This window comes from Poecile atricapillus, chromosome 1 (genome assembly GCF_030490865.1).
Source record: "Poecile atricapillus isolate bPoeAtr1 chromosome 1, bPoeAtr1.hap1, whole genome shotgun sequence".
NCBI classification, from domain to species: Eukaryota; Metazoa; Chordata; class Aves; order Passeriformes; family Paridae; genus Poecile; species Poecile atricapillus.
The window spans coordinates 10,216,539-10,233,846 of record NC_081249.1 but is presented as its reverse complement, the minus strand read 5'-3'; the positions used below and the strand labels follow the sequence as shown (position 1 = coordinate 10,233,846).

The following is a 17,308-nucleotide window of genomic DNA, read 5'->3' as shown; positions in this document are numbered from 1 at the left end:
TAAACAACTGCAAGTATCTTTGCCAAAACCAGAATAAAATGTCTAATCAGAAGTGACTCTTGTGTAGAGAAAATAACTAATTCACTAATCTATTTTAAGAAGAAAGTTTAACCAATTATAGAAAACACTGTGACTACATCGATTCAGTTGCACAACTCAGTTTTCAATTCCAATCTCATTCAGCGTTTACAAGCTCAATCCCATGCTTTAGCAAGTAGAAAAGTTCTTCTTCTTTCCGTGGTTCACCAAACTGAGTTTTAGAAATTAAAGAGTTTACTAGGCAAGAAATGCTGTGCCATTCAACTACATATATTTTCAATATTTCTTCTATGGAAATACTTGGGTTTCAAGGTTAACAATTATTAACTATATTAATAATACGTTAACTAAGTTAATTTAGACTATAAGATCTAAATAAATTTAAACATTAAGAGACTCAACACTATCTTTAAATTCATTTTTGCATTTTGTTAAATACTAGTTCTTCCCATGAAAAACTCACCATGAGTGAGTCACTGAAAACAGCACAAAGAAATAGAAAACTTTATTTATAAGTGGCTTAATAGGAAACTTCATGAAAATACAGTAAAGGTGTCATTGTATGAAAAAAAGTGTGTGTGTGTATACATACATACATATATAAATAATACAACAGCTATTCCAATTGCCTTGGAGTAAAGAACGTTTCAGGAATATCCTCTGAGGGAGAATTAGTAGTCTGTCAACAATGCAGAAACTGTGTCAGAGAATATATAGAAATGTGTGAAATTCAAGTGAACATGTGAAAAACAAGGAACCTGTAAAACATGACTGCTTAAGGATGTATAAAAGGTAGTCAAGGTAAAACAGGTAATCCTATTACAGCTAAGATTAAATGAAAATTGCATGAGACATGTCATCCTGATAAAATTTCAATATACAGAGAAATATATGTAATATTTAAAAATATGAGTAGCTAGAATTTGTATACATGTTTTGGATATACATTAAAAGGAAATTTGAACTCAAGATCTTTCCAGAATATATAAAAGCAGCAGATGCTCTAAATCTTCAAAAGAGAAATCAACAGCTTTCTTAGATGCCTCCAATTCAGTGCATGCTCATTAAAACTCTGGTCCCAAAGCAAAAAAAAATTGCTTTAGAGCATGTACATATAGGCAGCTTTATGTTATTTCAATAGAGCACAAGTTAGAACTAAAAGTAAAGGATTTTGCTTCAACTTATAATTTATCTCACAAAATGTTAAATTCTTGTGCCAAAAAAATTCAAATACATTTATCATCAAATGCATAGCATTTTTTTTTTTAACTGAAGAAAAACAAACACCAAACAACATAATTTCTACTAACCTTCGGGATCAAGGAGTTTCTCTATTCCCAGGTGTTTCCTGGCTATGTTGAATGCATGGTCTAATCGTTGTACAGGTGACTGCTTGGAAACAACAGCGTTCCAATCAAATAGGTCTGGTCTAAAGCAAAAATAAGAGGAAGAATAAGTTTCTTATTTTTTTTAGTCTTACATTTACTTATGTATTTCTAAAGCTAAGCGTCAGCATCAATTTTATTTTTGTAATGAAAGATCATGTTAATTGGCCCTGGGACTACTGAAGCTCAGTTTCTAATGGGTTTGCAATCTATTCTCATTGCATTGTACTCTCATCCATGTCCACCACAACCACATTGTCCATATTTCTTATTTCCACCAAGTCCCAGCAACCTATAACCTCACATCCCTGAACCTGCTGCTCTCCCCCACAGCACTGGGCTCCTGTCACTGCCCACAGTGCCCAGATCAGGAGCTGAGGCCATGCAATCAGGACTGGCATGTGGCAGGAGGGGCAGGACACAACTGCTGAGGCCATTAGGGGGCCTTTCTCCTCTCCCCAGCTACCAGCCTTTCACTTCAATTAATATTTCTAAGAGTGTAATTGCTTCTGAGATTACCAGCTCACTGTTACAACAGACTGAAATAGGTCAACAGGTTAAAAAATTCACAGAATCATAGAAACATTTGGGTTGGCAAACACCTGTAAGAACATAAGAGTTCAACTTTTACCCTAACGTGGCCAAGTCACAATTTACATGCTCTTACAGGAAAAGACAGAATGACCAAAGCTGAATTATAGCTCAGATGCACAGTCTGGGACCTTGCATTAGCAGCTGCACTATTTGCAGCATAAATAATGTTAGCACTGCACAATCTTTGGCTTTTCATCTGAGAGTTATCCATTAGGAAATCAGAATTTGTTATCAGGCACCCTGGAGAAATAAAGTTTCATCAAATACCCTGTAATTACTGTGCATGTAATATGAAGAAAAAACAACTATGCTATTTGTGATTTTAATACAGTGTTCTAAATAAGAGGACATTTAAATGTATAATTTCAGCTAAAGACAAATCAAGCACATTATTTACACAATTTAAATTTTGCAATTAATGACATTTACTCATATTTTTATTAATTTTAGAAGTTAATTTTAAATAGTCTCCTGAGTTATAATAAATTGAAAAAATGTTCACTACATCATATCATAATAATGTCAAGACAGTCAAGAAAATAATGCCCTTTATCTAGCAGTTATTCTCCAGTTATGTACCTTTGCTGTCCAATTTTTTCCAAGAGGGGAGTGATTTGCATAGTAACTCTAAGTTACTCTAAGTTATTTCGCTCCTCTCTGCTTAGAGTTTTCTCCTTCCTACAAGCAGAATAACTTCAAAATACTAATTAATGTTAATTTAATATTAAATCTGACTGGGAACAGAGTGGAGAAGGGAGAGGAAACTTAGGTAGTAGTAATCTCTGGGTTTACTCATGGAAGGATTAAGTCAATGATCCCAGAGACAGGTTTGTTTACTAAAACACAGGCATGCAAAATACACACTATGTGTTCATAATTAGTAAAAAAAATATTTTTGGCCATACTTTAACTGGGGATGGAGGTAGCATTATTTATAACAGTCTACATGATGCTGTGTTTTCAATTTACATATAAATAGTGTTCAGAGCAAACCAGGCATTACCAAAGTGTGCTTACATAAAATCAAGACCTTCACTTTTTCCCTTCACTTTACTTTCCCCAAACCAGTGGGGGACAGATGGGCAAAAAACTGGGAAAGGACAAAGCCAGGACAGGGGACCCAAACCAGTAAAAGGGACAACCCATGCCATATATCTTGTTCAGCCATAAATACCTGGGTAAAGAAAGGGAATGAGGTTGGGGAATGTTTGTCTGGGAAGGTGTCTCTTACTGGAAGCAGCTGTTACTGCCTTTGCATCATTTGTTTTTCTATTCTTCTTTCCTCCATGTATTAAAAGACTCTATTTCGACTCAAGAGTTTTCTTGTTTTCATTTTTCCTGGGAGAGCAGTGAGTGAAGCAAGCAAGTGGCTGCTGGGTGCTCAGCTGCTGCCTGGGGTCAAGCCACCATGCCCCTACACCTTATTCTGCAAGCACACAGATATTACTCCAATTCCTATCCTCTCCAAATTTAACACTAGGCATAAGATGCACAAGCTCATAAAGCAAATTTAACTAACACTGTAGTAACCAAAAATCTGTCTATTATGACTGTCTTAAAAAGCTTGGCAAGGATGTGTTGCATATATACTACATAGGCTAGAGAGCAAAGATTATTTAGCAAGAAAAGCCTATAGGACAAGGAGAGGAAAGAATTGTATCCAAGGGACTACTTCCACCTAATTTTTTTCTTTTTTTTGTTTTTCTCTTTTAATATGGCTTAAAGTTCTAAGCACACCTGCAATGCTCAGAGCTAAACATTATCGTCACATAATCATTGCTTGTTTGGTGACACAATATTTTATATACAGGAACATACTTTCAATTAGTCAGGACTCCACTGGGAAAGAACATGAATATTTACAATTGCTCCTTGAGGAATGTCACAATATTGTCTTACCCCTCCAGAGAAAACCTCTGTCATCATTAATAATATCTAGGATAGTCAATTTCATCCAGCTTTTCAGTTGTATAATCCAGGAGGGAATTTTCAAAGTTAAGCTTCCAAGATAGTCTTAAATTATTTTCATTACATCATCTGAAAAGGTAGGACTCTCATTATAAGACACACAGATTTTTTGTTAATTTGTTTTTGTGATTTTTGTTTGTTTCTGTTTTTTTTCTTTGAAAAACCAAACACTCTAGCACTCAAAAGAGTTTCAAACATCATGTCTTAATGCCTGGGTTGAATTTGCATGCTGCCTGTGTAGAGGACATGCAGCATCTCTTTCCACTCATTACAGATGGCAAAAATTTGAACCCTCTGAGACGCAGTCAGAGGAGAATTAGTAAGCTTTAGTACGTCACTGTCAGATTTCTTATCAATTTTCTTAGTATTGTGCATAAAGCAGACAGCACAGATTCCAAGACAACTTAGAAGTATATGGCCACCTACTGCAACTCAGCTCTGATAAGCACTGATTTAATTAAAATAAAAATAAATTCAAAAAGCTCTCTCTACTCCAGAAGTTAACAGCAATTTAACTTTCCAGATTTTCCCTTTGTTGAAAGATTATGTTGCTATACACATTTCATAGCTCTATCACTAGAATAACAGTGTCATAATGTCAGCTTAAAGCATCAGCTTCTCAGAGCTATGTGTCAGGATGTTTCATTGGGTGTATTTATGTTGAAATATTGCCAAGTGTGATTGTGGGAAATATTATAGCCTAGAAGATTAATAATTGTGGCAAGCGGAAAATAGCTTTTGAAAATCCCCAAAACAACACTGAAACTGATTTTCAAATTACAACTCCTATTAGCTTTAAAAGGAGTTTTAAATGCAGAAGTGAGAAGGTATGAAACAGTAAAGGAAATAAATTAAATGGAATACTGATTCTTTGCCTTCGTTTTTCCTCTCCATATTGTTCAAATAATACTAAGGGAGATGAAACTTATATCTGCAGCTTGGGTCCTGTCTGAAAGGGACCAAACCCAAGCATTTCTCACTCCTCCTCCTGAACAATACAACCACTGTAATTTCAAAGTTATAATTAAGTAGAACATGCTAAACTTTATCTAGTCATTCAATCAGCTCAAACAGGACTGTTCTTGTATTAGTTTATGACAAGACCATGGAAAGCCAAAACTGAAAGGATTGAAGGCTTCATTGGAGAAGTTTGCATTGTAAAAATCAAAATTTCTATTGAACATAAGGTAATTTTTGTACCAACAGCTCTTTCCTATCACTAGCAGAAGTAAAAACAATTAAAACAAAAAAATAAAAGGGAAAAAAAACTTGATTTTTTTCAAAACTTATTTCCAGGAAAAGTAAAGTAAAAAAGAGACTCCCTACAACCCCTCTGACCCCCAGTTACATAACTTACAACAGAACTAGTTAAGCCACAGTGAGAATATTGACAATATTTAATCTGGAATATACTGTCAACAAACAAATCCTGACAGACTTCTATGTAGATATTACAGTCGTGGAAAAGAAAAGCCAGAGTTTTCCATTATTGTAGACAGAAAATAGTCATATTTAGATCATAAAATTTACCATCCCCATATCAAAAGAAAAGTTGTGTGTTTGCTGCTTCAGCTTCAGAATATCTTGCACATGCCTTTAGAACTCTCACAATTAAAAAAGGCCAGGAGACAGTAACTGATACATAACCTACTGATTTGTTAAAAAAATATTATTTTCATACCACTGATCCCTCTGTTTTTGCTTTTACTTTTCCTATAAACTACTGAAAAAAACCCTCTTTTTTTTGCTTCTGTCCAGGACCTCTTTTTGATGTCATTTTCCTTCCCTCCTCACTCTAGCACCCTAAAGCAGAAACAGCTGCAGTGTTCATTTGTAAGGCAGTCACCTGACCTAAGTTCAAGCGTTTTAAAGAAGCAAGGAGGAAGATAATGAATGACAACTTTTCCCACTTCAAAATCCTGATTATAGGACCAGGGGAAAAAAAGAAAAAACAGCCCCCACAAAGTCAGAGGAAAGAGGTAAAGCTCTCCCTGATATCCACCTGGAGGAAAAAGATTAAAAGAAGTAAATGGGGTCTTTGTGATCTGGAGCCTGAAGAAGGGAGAGTTTCAACTGTGGAAGGACTGACCTCTCTTTATCAGCAAAATATTTTAGTTTCTGTATATTCCTGGGGTGATCATGGAACTCCACAGCTGCTGCCTTGTTTTTTCAGTTCAGTGCAGAACATACCATTCAAGAGATCATGTGCCAAGCTTATATCCTGAAAATTCATACTCTGGGTCACTAATGTGCCCTTGGAGATTTGCCAGGTGACCTGTGTTCCACTGCTTCCTGGAAGCAACTGCTAAGGAACCCAAATGTCCATGGAGACATGGTGATTACAGAGATGGGAAAATCTACCTAAAGTAACCCCTTTATAAAATGACAGAGAAAGAGCATTAGAAAAATCTGATCCAATCAAAATAGTAAGCTGAAAGGTAGTGATTGGTGGGTTAAAAGGCTATGAGAATAAAGCTTCCCACTTCTTTCACAGCATACTATGTGGTTAGTGTTTCATGACAGTCTCTTACTTTATCTCAATCCCTTTGAGGTTGTGCTTAGAAAATTCATCCAGATGCAAATTTCACATTAATGTCTGAACCTCTTTAAAAAAATAAACAACCCCCCCCCCCAAAAAAAAAACCTACAAACCAAAACAAAAAGCCACCTGTTCATCACTGAAAACATTATGTAAGAGAAATAAAAATATCACCATCCATAAATGAAAGGGATTGGTATGAAAAATAAATAGCTTTAATGCTACCACAAAATCTACCCTCACTTTCAGAGAGCATCTAAATATTATGGAAAAAAAAAACAACTTTGAGTAGCATTGCTTTCAGTGTTGGACAGATTTTTGGTGTTTGATGCTTTCTGTTGTGTTTTATAAGTTTTTTTTAGTTTTTTCTTGTTTTTTGTTTTTGTAGAAGTCTAGGAATAGAGCTAAAATTAGGAAAAAAGTGCACACACTAGGCACCAGGTCCACTGTATGAGTTAAATATCATACCAGATTTTCAAACTATAGCTATCCTTTCTTATATCCTTTTTTATATCCTTTCTGTTTCCATTCCTGTCAATGCAGAGGAGTAAAGTCAGAGGATAAAAGGAAAAAAGAAGACAGCATCTGGACAAAACTTTATGGAGAACAAGCAAATAGACAAGAAAGAAGCAGAACAGGAGAAGTGGAGAAATAGGGTATTCTGAAAAAAAAAAAAAAACAACAAAAGAACAGTCTGGAAAAATTGATCAGGGGAAAGAGAGGAGTTAAATTCAGAAGTGTTTGTCATCAGAATGTCTATCATTCTATGTAAGTAAATCACAAAATATTTATAAAGCAGAGGATTTGTGAGACACCAGGTTTCTCTGAGAATTCATGTAAATCACTTTTGAGACAACTTTTCTTCAGTGTATATTCAAACTGCCTTCTTTAGGCACTAAATCCCAGCCACTCTGACACCCAAGAAGTTTCTAATGTACCTGCATCGTAGAGTGATTGGATTAGGCTTCTTCGAGAAGGTCTTTTATTAATATGGGATACAGGTAGGAGCTCCTGAGCACTGAATGTCCTAGTGTACCTATTTAATCGATTCCATCTGGAATTTTCAAGGACAATCCAGTGTTCCCACACACTGAACATGAAATGAAAAGTCAACAAAAATCAAACATCATTGATTCATCTTAAAAGTTACTGCATCAGGGTTTTGGAGGGAATGAGGAAATGAAACTCTTGCAGAGAACTTAGTGATTAAGTCCAGAAGATGACTGGTGTGTCTTGGGGACTTGCCTCTGGGAATCTGACTGAACATTTGCCATTTCCCAGACAACTGCAGTAACTGCTGGGCAAGAGACAAGACATTGGTGGAGTAATTCTTCACTTCTATTGAAAATAGGCTCACTGTGCAGAAAGCTATGCAAGATTTATGGCGGCAGACAGAAGAAGAGTAAAAGAAAGCTTAAGTTTTGCAGCCCTGAATTACAAAACCTGAATAAAGTGCATAAATTCCAGTAAGCAGGAAATGAATGTTCATCTGGTGAACTTTGCACTGATCTGAACACAGCAGTGCATAAAGTCTGACACAGGACACAGAGATTTGTCTAGACAATCCCAGTGTGGTTTACTGGCAATTGCACTCCCCAGCCAGGGACTCATCCTGATTAAGTTCCTCTGTTCAGACTTTGGAAGCTAATTCCTACAGAGAAGGACAAAAAGGAATTTCTGATTACTGATTTCAGATACCAGATATTACATGGTCCTGCAGAGCATGCATATGAATATCTCAGTATCAGATACCCCAGTCAGGAAACAGGCGGTCTGACATTGTCTCTAGGTGGAAAGACGTTGTGGAAAGATAACTGGGGGTGAAATCAGAGGAAACAGAGGAGTTATATTCACATCCTAAGAGAGGTTACAACACTATGGAAATTTTAGGGAAAAAATTTAGTTGCAGCTCCCTGGATGGAATGTGGTTGGTGTGCTTGAAACCTGTTCTAGGATGATTACCCACATGGTGGGATTGTTTGTCAGTTTTCCACATTGTCTTGGGATTTGAGAACCCTCCTCACCATCTTGCCTTTGTTCCCAGCTGCCACGTGGAGCAGCACATAGAAACACTCCCCATCTTGTCTTTGGAGAAGCGACATGTGCAGGGAGCATCTGTCATCTTTGTTTCCTGGCTGCCACATGGAACCAAGTCAAGGGGGTGACCATGTCCTTGTGAGAAAAACACCCTCTCTTTCCGTATGCTTTTGTTATTATTATTGCCATTGTTGCTGTGCGTTTCTTATTCCATTGCTGTTTGCTTTCAATAAATTGTGATCCCAACACAAAGTCTGCTTTTGCTCCTCCCTTGCCAGAGGAGGCAGAGGGAAGGGAGGGGCTTATCTGGAGTTTAATTTCTGGATGATGTTTAAACCACTACACAGTTAAAAAAGTTCAACTTCCTAGTAATTTGAGCCATCAGTGACTGTGCAGGACAGTCCCCTTTAAGAGAGAAGTATAGCAGTAGGGAAAGAGAGGTTGGGAGGTTTATCATGTTGGTAAAAACAATCCTGCTTTAGAAGCAGCAGTGGCAAGAAATGGTCTTTTAGACAGATTGACTTGCACATCTTCTTTAAGCCACGTAGACAGAACCCCCAGAGAACTCTGAATCTCTAGAGGTAGAGTTTTATACAGCACAGACTAGAAGAAGGTAACTTCTGAGAGAGGCTAAAAACTCAGATCAGCTGGTGGAATAACATGAAAGGTTTTGAAAACAAAGGCTACCTTCTTCTCCAGCTGTGTCCTTGCAAGGCAAATCCATACTTTCAATTCAGCTGCTATGAGAGACTTTCAACAAACACCATATTTTCCCCCTCTAAGTACCCAGAGGAAAATCTTTCTCCCTCTGGGACAACCTCAAAGGCTTAGTTTTGGATCTACTCTTTGCTCTTGTCAAAAGTTTCCAAGCCCGTACTCCTTGAGACTATCCTCTTGGTATACACACCGAAATTCCAGAAAAGGATCTGAGCTGTGTATATTTGGTTGTGCTGTGAAAAGCTCTCCCTCCATGAGAGGATTTAGTATGACACAAAATGCAGCACCCAGGTTGAAGCAAACAGTTGGTCATTTAAAAGAACACTGAAACACCCACAGAGGAAGCAGCAAACCCCCCACATAATAGATAGACTGTCCTCAAGCCCTGTTACAGCCATCTGTCACAAGCCTACTGAAACAGTGAAAAGCTACATTTCCTACCTGTGGCTGTGGAGGAGTGCGTTGAAAGCCAATCCATCAGACCAGCTAGTGGTGAAATTGGTAACGTTGACCTGTGGGTAATTGCGAGTCAATTGACGGACCCAGCTCAGCAGAATCATCTCACTGTTTGTCTGCTGCAGTCCAGCCATGATGTTTTTCATTACATCTTTGACCTGCAATAAAAGACAGAATTTGATCAATGATTGAACTTATAAAAAGCTGACTATTTCTTTTCTTGAAATGAAAATCCTTCACTTAAATAAATTCCAACCTTAAAGAAAAACTCCTAAGTAATTAACGAACATACCCGTTCTCACAGTGTAATGACAGCAATCAATTCTGAATGCTTAAAGACAACAGCTGCTGACATGCACTGAATGCATTCATCCCTGTGCCACAGGTGAAGCAGGGACAGAGAAGGCACATTTGTTAGCATCACTTGTGGTAACTGAGCTCTTTCAAACTAAGTATTTCTCCTTGTGGTTTTCTTTGATGTGGAAATCCATCCTTAATTAATATGATACATTACAGGAAAAGCTGATAAAATGATGAACAGCATTCTTCTCTCATTGACGGAGTTGAAATAGTACCAAGGCAAAATAAATTTCCTCAGTGCATGGTAGATAATGTTTTTGACTTAAAGGTGCAAACTGTATTTGCATACATGTACTTGGATAAAAAGTCAATTTCATTGCATGCATTAAAAGAGTATTGCATATGTTTCAATTTTATTATTTTAATGAACTTAGTATATCTTTTTCACTTTTTTTTTTGTAGATCTTACCAATCTACAGTTATTATTTTACAAAAAGCCTAAAGGCTTTTATAAATATTATCCTGGAATTTGACATAATGCAGTAGATTTTTTATTTCCTATCATTTTCTTTACTAGTAAAAGAGCACATAACACTTCTATTAAGAATTATTTTCCTGTAAAGTAACACCTTTTAAATAATTGCCTTCTCCATTTATCTTTTAGAATTGCAGCGCTTTTAAAATATTCCCTAAGATATAATTTAACTATAAAGTTGATTAGTGCTGCTTATTCACTCAGGGAATATTGCATTTCATTATCGCTTTTCCCTTGAATTGCTCTGCCATCAGTATCAGTCAGTCAAAGAACAACATTCAGGGCAGAATCTACTCTATGAAAAAGGATGGACCACTTTGAAACTGTAAAAATGGTATTTTTTTTTTTTTAATTTCTAAAGCTGTAATCAGAAAGAACAGTCAACAATAACAACAATTAATTACTGTAATATTTTATAAAAAACAGAGATAACCTTTTAGTGTTGAGTATGGTAAGTTACTCACTAGATTCAAGTAATTAATTCAATCGTTTGATTTTGTGAAGATATGAATTACTGAAATAACACCTTGGGTTTGCATCTCAAATCATATTGCCCAAACAGCATCAGTGCTCTTAATTTTCCTTTTGAGACTTAGGTGCAAACTTTACTTTATATGTTATTAGTTTCTAAGATGGAAGGAGTAACTTATCGTCTCTAAATTGCATGGGATATGTTCCTAACTTTAGTCTTAGATTGTAATTTCCACCAATGAAAATAATATAAATTCAGTCAGATAAGAATATTTTTTTTAAATAGTTGTCTCCATTTTTAGATCAGGAGACAGAAAATAAAGTCTAAGAAAATTAGGAAATATACTCTTTATTTTTGCTCCATATAGCAGAGTGGATGTTTTGAATTTCTTGACAATATTTTTAGTGTCTTTATTTTTGAGAGATACCAAAGTAGATTTACATAATGTAGCAAGAAGCTGAGATTTGGCATCTGTATTCCCAGGCACATTCACTACCATAAAAATATAGAATCCTGGGGTTTTTTTTTCATTAATCTGGATGATATGAAAGAAAAAAAAAAACCAAAAAAAACAAAACCTTTTGAAATTAGCATCTATTGCACTAAACTTAAATAATATGAAAGACTAGAAAAACTGAAGTCACAGTTAAAAAGACTTGTCCAAGCTAAGATTTCATTGTTCATTTTTAATTTTGTTTTTTATCATATGCTTATATTTAAAAATGCAGATCTTTCTGAATATTATAAGCAAACTAACTTTTGAACAATACAACACACATTTGCATTTTAGAATAGTTGAATAGGAACCCCATAATTAGAAATAGAAGTGTTCACAACACAGAACTGATTATGTGTTTGAGCTGATATCAAAGAGAAAGGAGCTATGTTTATGAACAGAGATGATTAGACAAAATTAGTAAAAAAATGGGGCAGGAGAAGGGCAATTATTCAGAAGACTCCAGGTGATGAATCTAAACACAGCATTTATTTTTACTCTCCAGTAAATGAATACAAAACAGTTTCAATCTCACCCTGCTGAGTTAAATATGCTTACAAGATAAAGTTTTGCTTTCCTTTTCCTGCATTTCTTTGCAACAGTGAAGACTGTTAAATTTATGATTTTTTTGTTGCCTCCTAGGGAAGGTCATACATTTGAAATAACAGAGTAAAAGGGTCTGATCTCATCCTGAATGCTGAGGCCACTTCCTCTCCAATGAGAACTGCTGGATAACTCCACTTCTACACCTGGAGCCACCTTGTCCCCCTGAGTGTCCTGGGGGGCATTGCCAGCCCAGCCCACCTGGCACCTTGGCAGCCCCTGCCACGCCTCTGCAGGCACAGCACCACCCTGTCTGCAGGATGGTCGGCTCCTGGAGCAAGATCAGTGCCTGAGAACGAGAGTGCTGCCTGGCATTTTGGTGAAAAGGAAGCTTTTTGAAGGCTTCTCAGTTAAGATGTGCTGCTGGAAAAGTGGCACATAGAGATGTGTTCATGTCAGCCTGAAGAGCTTTCAGACAAACTCCCTCAGCATCCAGGCTCAAATACTACAGCTATTTCAGAGTGCCTCTGCCTCATGCTGTCAGATGATGAGTTGACCTCTGCTACTCATTTCTTTGTCACCTCTCCTTTCTAATGCAGTGTATCCTGGCAGGACACAAAGCTTTCAGGTGTAGGAAACTCTGACTTCCAGAGAACAGATACACTTGCTCTTCCTGGGGAAGGGATGCTATGGCAATAAGGAAAGATTACATTTTGATAGAAGGTGGGGAAAGGACAATACAGATGTCACCAAGATGGTTTTTGAAATGCCAGGCTGCCAAAAGGAAAGCTGTGGACAGAATGAGGGCACTGCTGTTCCTGTCACCACGTGAAGACAGTGGCCAAAAGCAGCACAGCCAGCCCAGCAATGGACCTTTGATCTTCCCACTCTAGGGCCATGTCCTGGGATCTGGGCATGTGTTGCTGTGTGTGTAAAATGACAAGGAGCACAGCATAATCTCAGGCTCACACTACAGCTCTTTCACCTAAAACCAACACTCAGGCACATAATATTTTGTCAGACTGGCACTTGGCTTCAGTATTCAAGACCCTGGAAAAGGAGGAAGAAAGAGATATCTAAAGAATGAAACTGCTCTTAAAGTTAGATTTTTTTCATTTTTCCTAATAAAATAGGAAATTTACATCTCCCTGACAGAATTACTTAGCTTTTTTACTTGCTAGATTGCAGCTATTCTGACTGTATAGATTACATTTTTATAGCTAGAACCATTAAACTTTTACCAAATACATTAGATAGAACACTTTTAAGGACATTTTCATAGATGTTCAAGACACCTATCAAAGTAAAGGATATTTTTTGTCATTGATTCAAGATGGATTGACAGAAGCATTTTATTTCCATAATCAAAAATCTAAATTAAGTAAAATGGTAATTCATATTAAAATCCTGGTGTGAACAATAACCCTGATGCTTGTAGTAAGTCTCCAAATGAGGCTGACAGGCTGTTGAAATGCTCCCCTCTAAAATATTTTCCTTATGTATAGATCTATTATTTTATGATTTTTCCTAGAGAAAGTCAAGATTTTGGTCAAATATTTTTGCAAGAGGTTTTCTTCCATGCTTTTCATGAAAATAAGTTCACTCCTTTTAACAATTTACACACTGCCATAACAAAACAATTTACACACTGCCATATAGAATGTTCTTCCACTCTTAAGAGAGTTTATGAAATATAAAAGTTCAGAAATTAATAGTTTTCCTCTGTTTTTATTTAAATGTTAATGCTGCAGTGAGGTTGGGATCACAGAGCTGTGAGAAAGAGGGCAGCAGCTCCAAGGAAATAGATCCTGATGGATTCAGTACCATAAAGAGCTTTGGCAGCAGGTGCTCAACTCAGAACAATGCTTCAATTTCAGGGAAACTTTTAATAATAATCTGAAAAAAACAGACTAGATAAGAAAGAACACAATCACCACAGGGGATGCAGAAAGCCATGTTATTTCCACTGCACAGAGATGAGAGTGGCAACAGTGCATCAAATCCTGTCCACTGCAGTGCCTTTACCACCTGTACCACTGCCTCTCCTCAGTGGGACTGCTGATACCCCTTTGGATTGGTACTGGCATTATTCCTGTCATGCACCTGTCTTCTACCATCTCTTTTTAAAAGCTATTTTTACACAAAGAAATTAACATTTTTGTAAGAGACCATCATGTTGCCATATGTATAAGTACAGCTGTGTCCTTATGCACTACTGGCTGCAAGACGTGAAACTGGAAAAGTTTTTGCCTGTTCATCTACAACAACACAAGTGTTCACACAAACAATAATTTCATATCTGTTCTTGGTGGTTTTTGTTCTAAATGCAGACTTATGAATTTCTTCTAAATGACTCTTCTCAAGATCTGCAAAAGCAGGATTGCACCAACAAACACAAACTACACAAGCATGCACTAAATCAAACAGCCTGTGGATTCCTATTTATTTGTCTCTAGGCCTTCTACAGACTACAAACAAATATAGTGGTCTTGGAATTTCACCAAGCTGAGACAAGTGGTAGATAAGTTCAGTGGCCCTGACTCTGTATGAACAATTTATTGTGTTTCCAGCTGCTTCTTGCCAGGGAAAATCTGTGACAGGCAAACCAACAGGAAGAAGAATTTCTTAAGAAATCTACAGCTGTGTTTCACCATAAGTTCTGTCAGTATGTAAGATCATACCTACTTATAAACAGGGCAGAGCCATTACAAATGTATTCTAGATCATGCAATTAACTTCAAAATTTGAAAGAAAATCTGGAAAAGAACAGACTTGCTCCACAGAGCTGTAAAAAAGTAAATTTACTTTGAACTCTTCCAATACTTTGAAGGAAATACGCAGCAAAGAAATACCTCCTGAGTGTTTTGTTATTTTTTAAGGAGAAAAGCCAAAACATACATCTTCCATTTTATTTTTTTTTTAAATTACTCACCATTAAGCAACAGTAACAGGGTTATTATTTAAAAATGACTTCTTATTGCCAATCAGGTTTTATCTACTCTTTAGGAAAAAAAAAAAAACCAAAAAAACAACAAACAACTAAAATTGAATTCTAGCCAAATTAGAATATTATTTACAGAAATTTGAATAAAACGAGAAGTCCAGAAGGTGCAGGTCGCTTTCAGTACTTCATGACTAGAAAAAACTGAAACACAGTGAAGCTAAACTGATTTTTGCCTTTTTGTTTTTATATAGTCTCATCTATTTGTAGCTCTGTAGCCTGGTACTGTGTAACTACATAGATTTGTAGCTACCTTTTCACCTACTCTGTTAGAAAGCAAGACAGAATACATTCCTAAAGGCCCCAGTCCTAATCTGGGAACCAAGGTTAAAACAGCATCTTGAGACCCTTTCTCATAGTTAGTTAGCATCTAAAGGGGAAGGGGATTGTTCTGGAAAAAGGTGGAACTAAGGGTGGAATTACCTCATTACCTGTGCTTCTCTTTGGGAGTGCTTGTCAAGTATGCTAATTTGTTAAATTTATAAAACTGTATTCACCCTCTGTGGGGTGGGCATTTTTCCGTACTTGCTGCTGAGGCCTCCCATGAAAGACCAGCTTTTGAATTACTTCCTACACTAATATTACCTGAAAAGTGTGTTGTTTTATTTCTAGATCTTTAAGGCATCACAGAATTCCAAGTAAAGACTAAACTTGGACTGAATCATTACGATTACACTGACAAAGATTTACACTTCTAATCACTGTTTTGTAAATATAATCCTTGGACCTTTCATCCCCAGGCAGTTCAGGCTGAAGCCATGGGTACCATCACAGCTGCCATCACAGTTATCACAAAGCTCAAGATGAAGCTTGAAATTAATCACTTTTGCACTGCAGACAAACTTGGTTTTGACATGGCTGCTGTCAAGAAGCTCATCAGGCTACACCAGAACCTGTGTCTTCTGTGTGTTTGTGCAAGTACACGTTAAGAGAAAGGGTGGCAACAACGGCAAAGAAATTATTGAGTACACAGCTCATACTAAAGCACACCTTTAACACTTTGCTTCAGGATAAAATATGAAGGAAACAAAATATTAATTTGAACATGATTAGTCATCTCAGTCCATATTTTATACAAATTAAAACTGAGTGATTCAAGGATTATTGGTAAAAGTGGCTAGGTATCATATTTCATCTGCTCTCAGTAAGTAATTTAGAACAATTTTATGGAATTAAACTAGGAATATTGACACAGGAGACAAAGGAAGATGTGAGTTAACTATCTGCAGTTTTTTTCTGTTGTTGTCATCCAGCAAAATTAGAATAAAAATGTTCCCTACTTGGATGAATGATACACATCTGATTTTGGTAAGAGTGTTTCAGTTTTGAAGTCTTTTATGCCTTGTTTTGCACCACCTTTTCCTGTTATTCTATGAAAAACTTGTGGATTATTGCTTGGGGAATATAGTCAACACTAATGGACAGACTCAGCCCAGATTCACACAAACACATGTATTCAGCGCATCTAGATGCCAGATCTTTTTGAATTTTGATTTTATTGCCATCTCAGATTTTTTCTTTTTTTTAGTTCAATGTCCTCATCTACCACACTGTTTTTTATGAGATCCATATCACAAACCCCCCTTTCTCTCTAAAAAGAAAGGAATCTAAATGAGCCACATCTACTTCAATAAATAGGCAGTCTAGCAGCTTTTTAGTGTTCTAAAAATAATTATTGGCAGGAAGGGTCGGCAGTTAAAAGCAACTGATGTGATTATTTCATTAAAATAGAGAAGTCACTCTTTCTAAGATACTAAAAATAAATCCACATTGGCTTTGTCTATCCATTTTTTGTTAGGATAACTCATATATATCATATTGCAATATCTGTGATATTACAGTCAAAAAAGTTTCTGCTAATACTGTAAAAAATATTTTGTCTTCTTCTTATTGGCAATATCCTTGATAATACATAAGCAGACTGCCATAATATTTGCTGATTTAGGATATTGCAATGTCTATGATTACTTTATAAGTTATTGCTGGATAATAATGGGGAAAAGATCAGTGGAATAAAGGTATTTATTTCAAAGGAAGTAATGAGCAGTTCCACTCACCTGCCAGTGGAGGATTATATTCCAGATCAAACCAAGGGTCAGCTTATGATTTCCATCCACAATATCTGAGCTCCCAATATTTACCAAATCAACCTATTATAGAAACAAAAAGTAATTGTAAAAAAGTAGTAACAAGCATAAGAGGTTGGAAAGAGATGAAAGGATAGGC

General features: G+C 36.4%; 1 protein-coding gene across 3 annotated transcripts in view; it reads right to left on the bottom strand.

Annotated features, from left to right (window-relative positions):
* Positions 1 to 17,308, bottom strand: part of DMD (dystrophin) — a 1,141,085-nt gene that overhangs the window by 758,043 nt on the left and 365,734 nt on the right. For all 3 annotated transcript variants that reach the window (XM_058829412.1, XM_058829411.1, XM_058829410.1), the window contains exons 5-7: positions 17,140 to 17,232; positions 9,721 to 9,893; positions 1,350 to 1,468 (exon numbers count right to left, since the gene is read on the bottom strand). In XM_058829412.1, the coding sequence (XP_058685395.1) occupies positions 1,350 to 1,468; positions 9,721 to 9,893; positions 17,140 to 17,232 (385 nt within the window). The remainder of the gene's footprint in view (positions 1 to 1,349; positions 1,469 to 9,720; positions 9,894 to 17,139; positions 17,233 to 17,308) is intronic.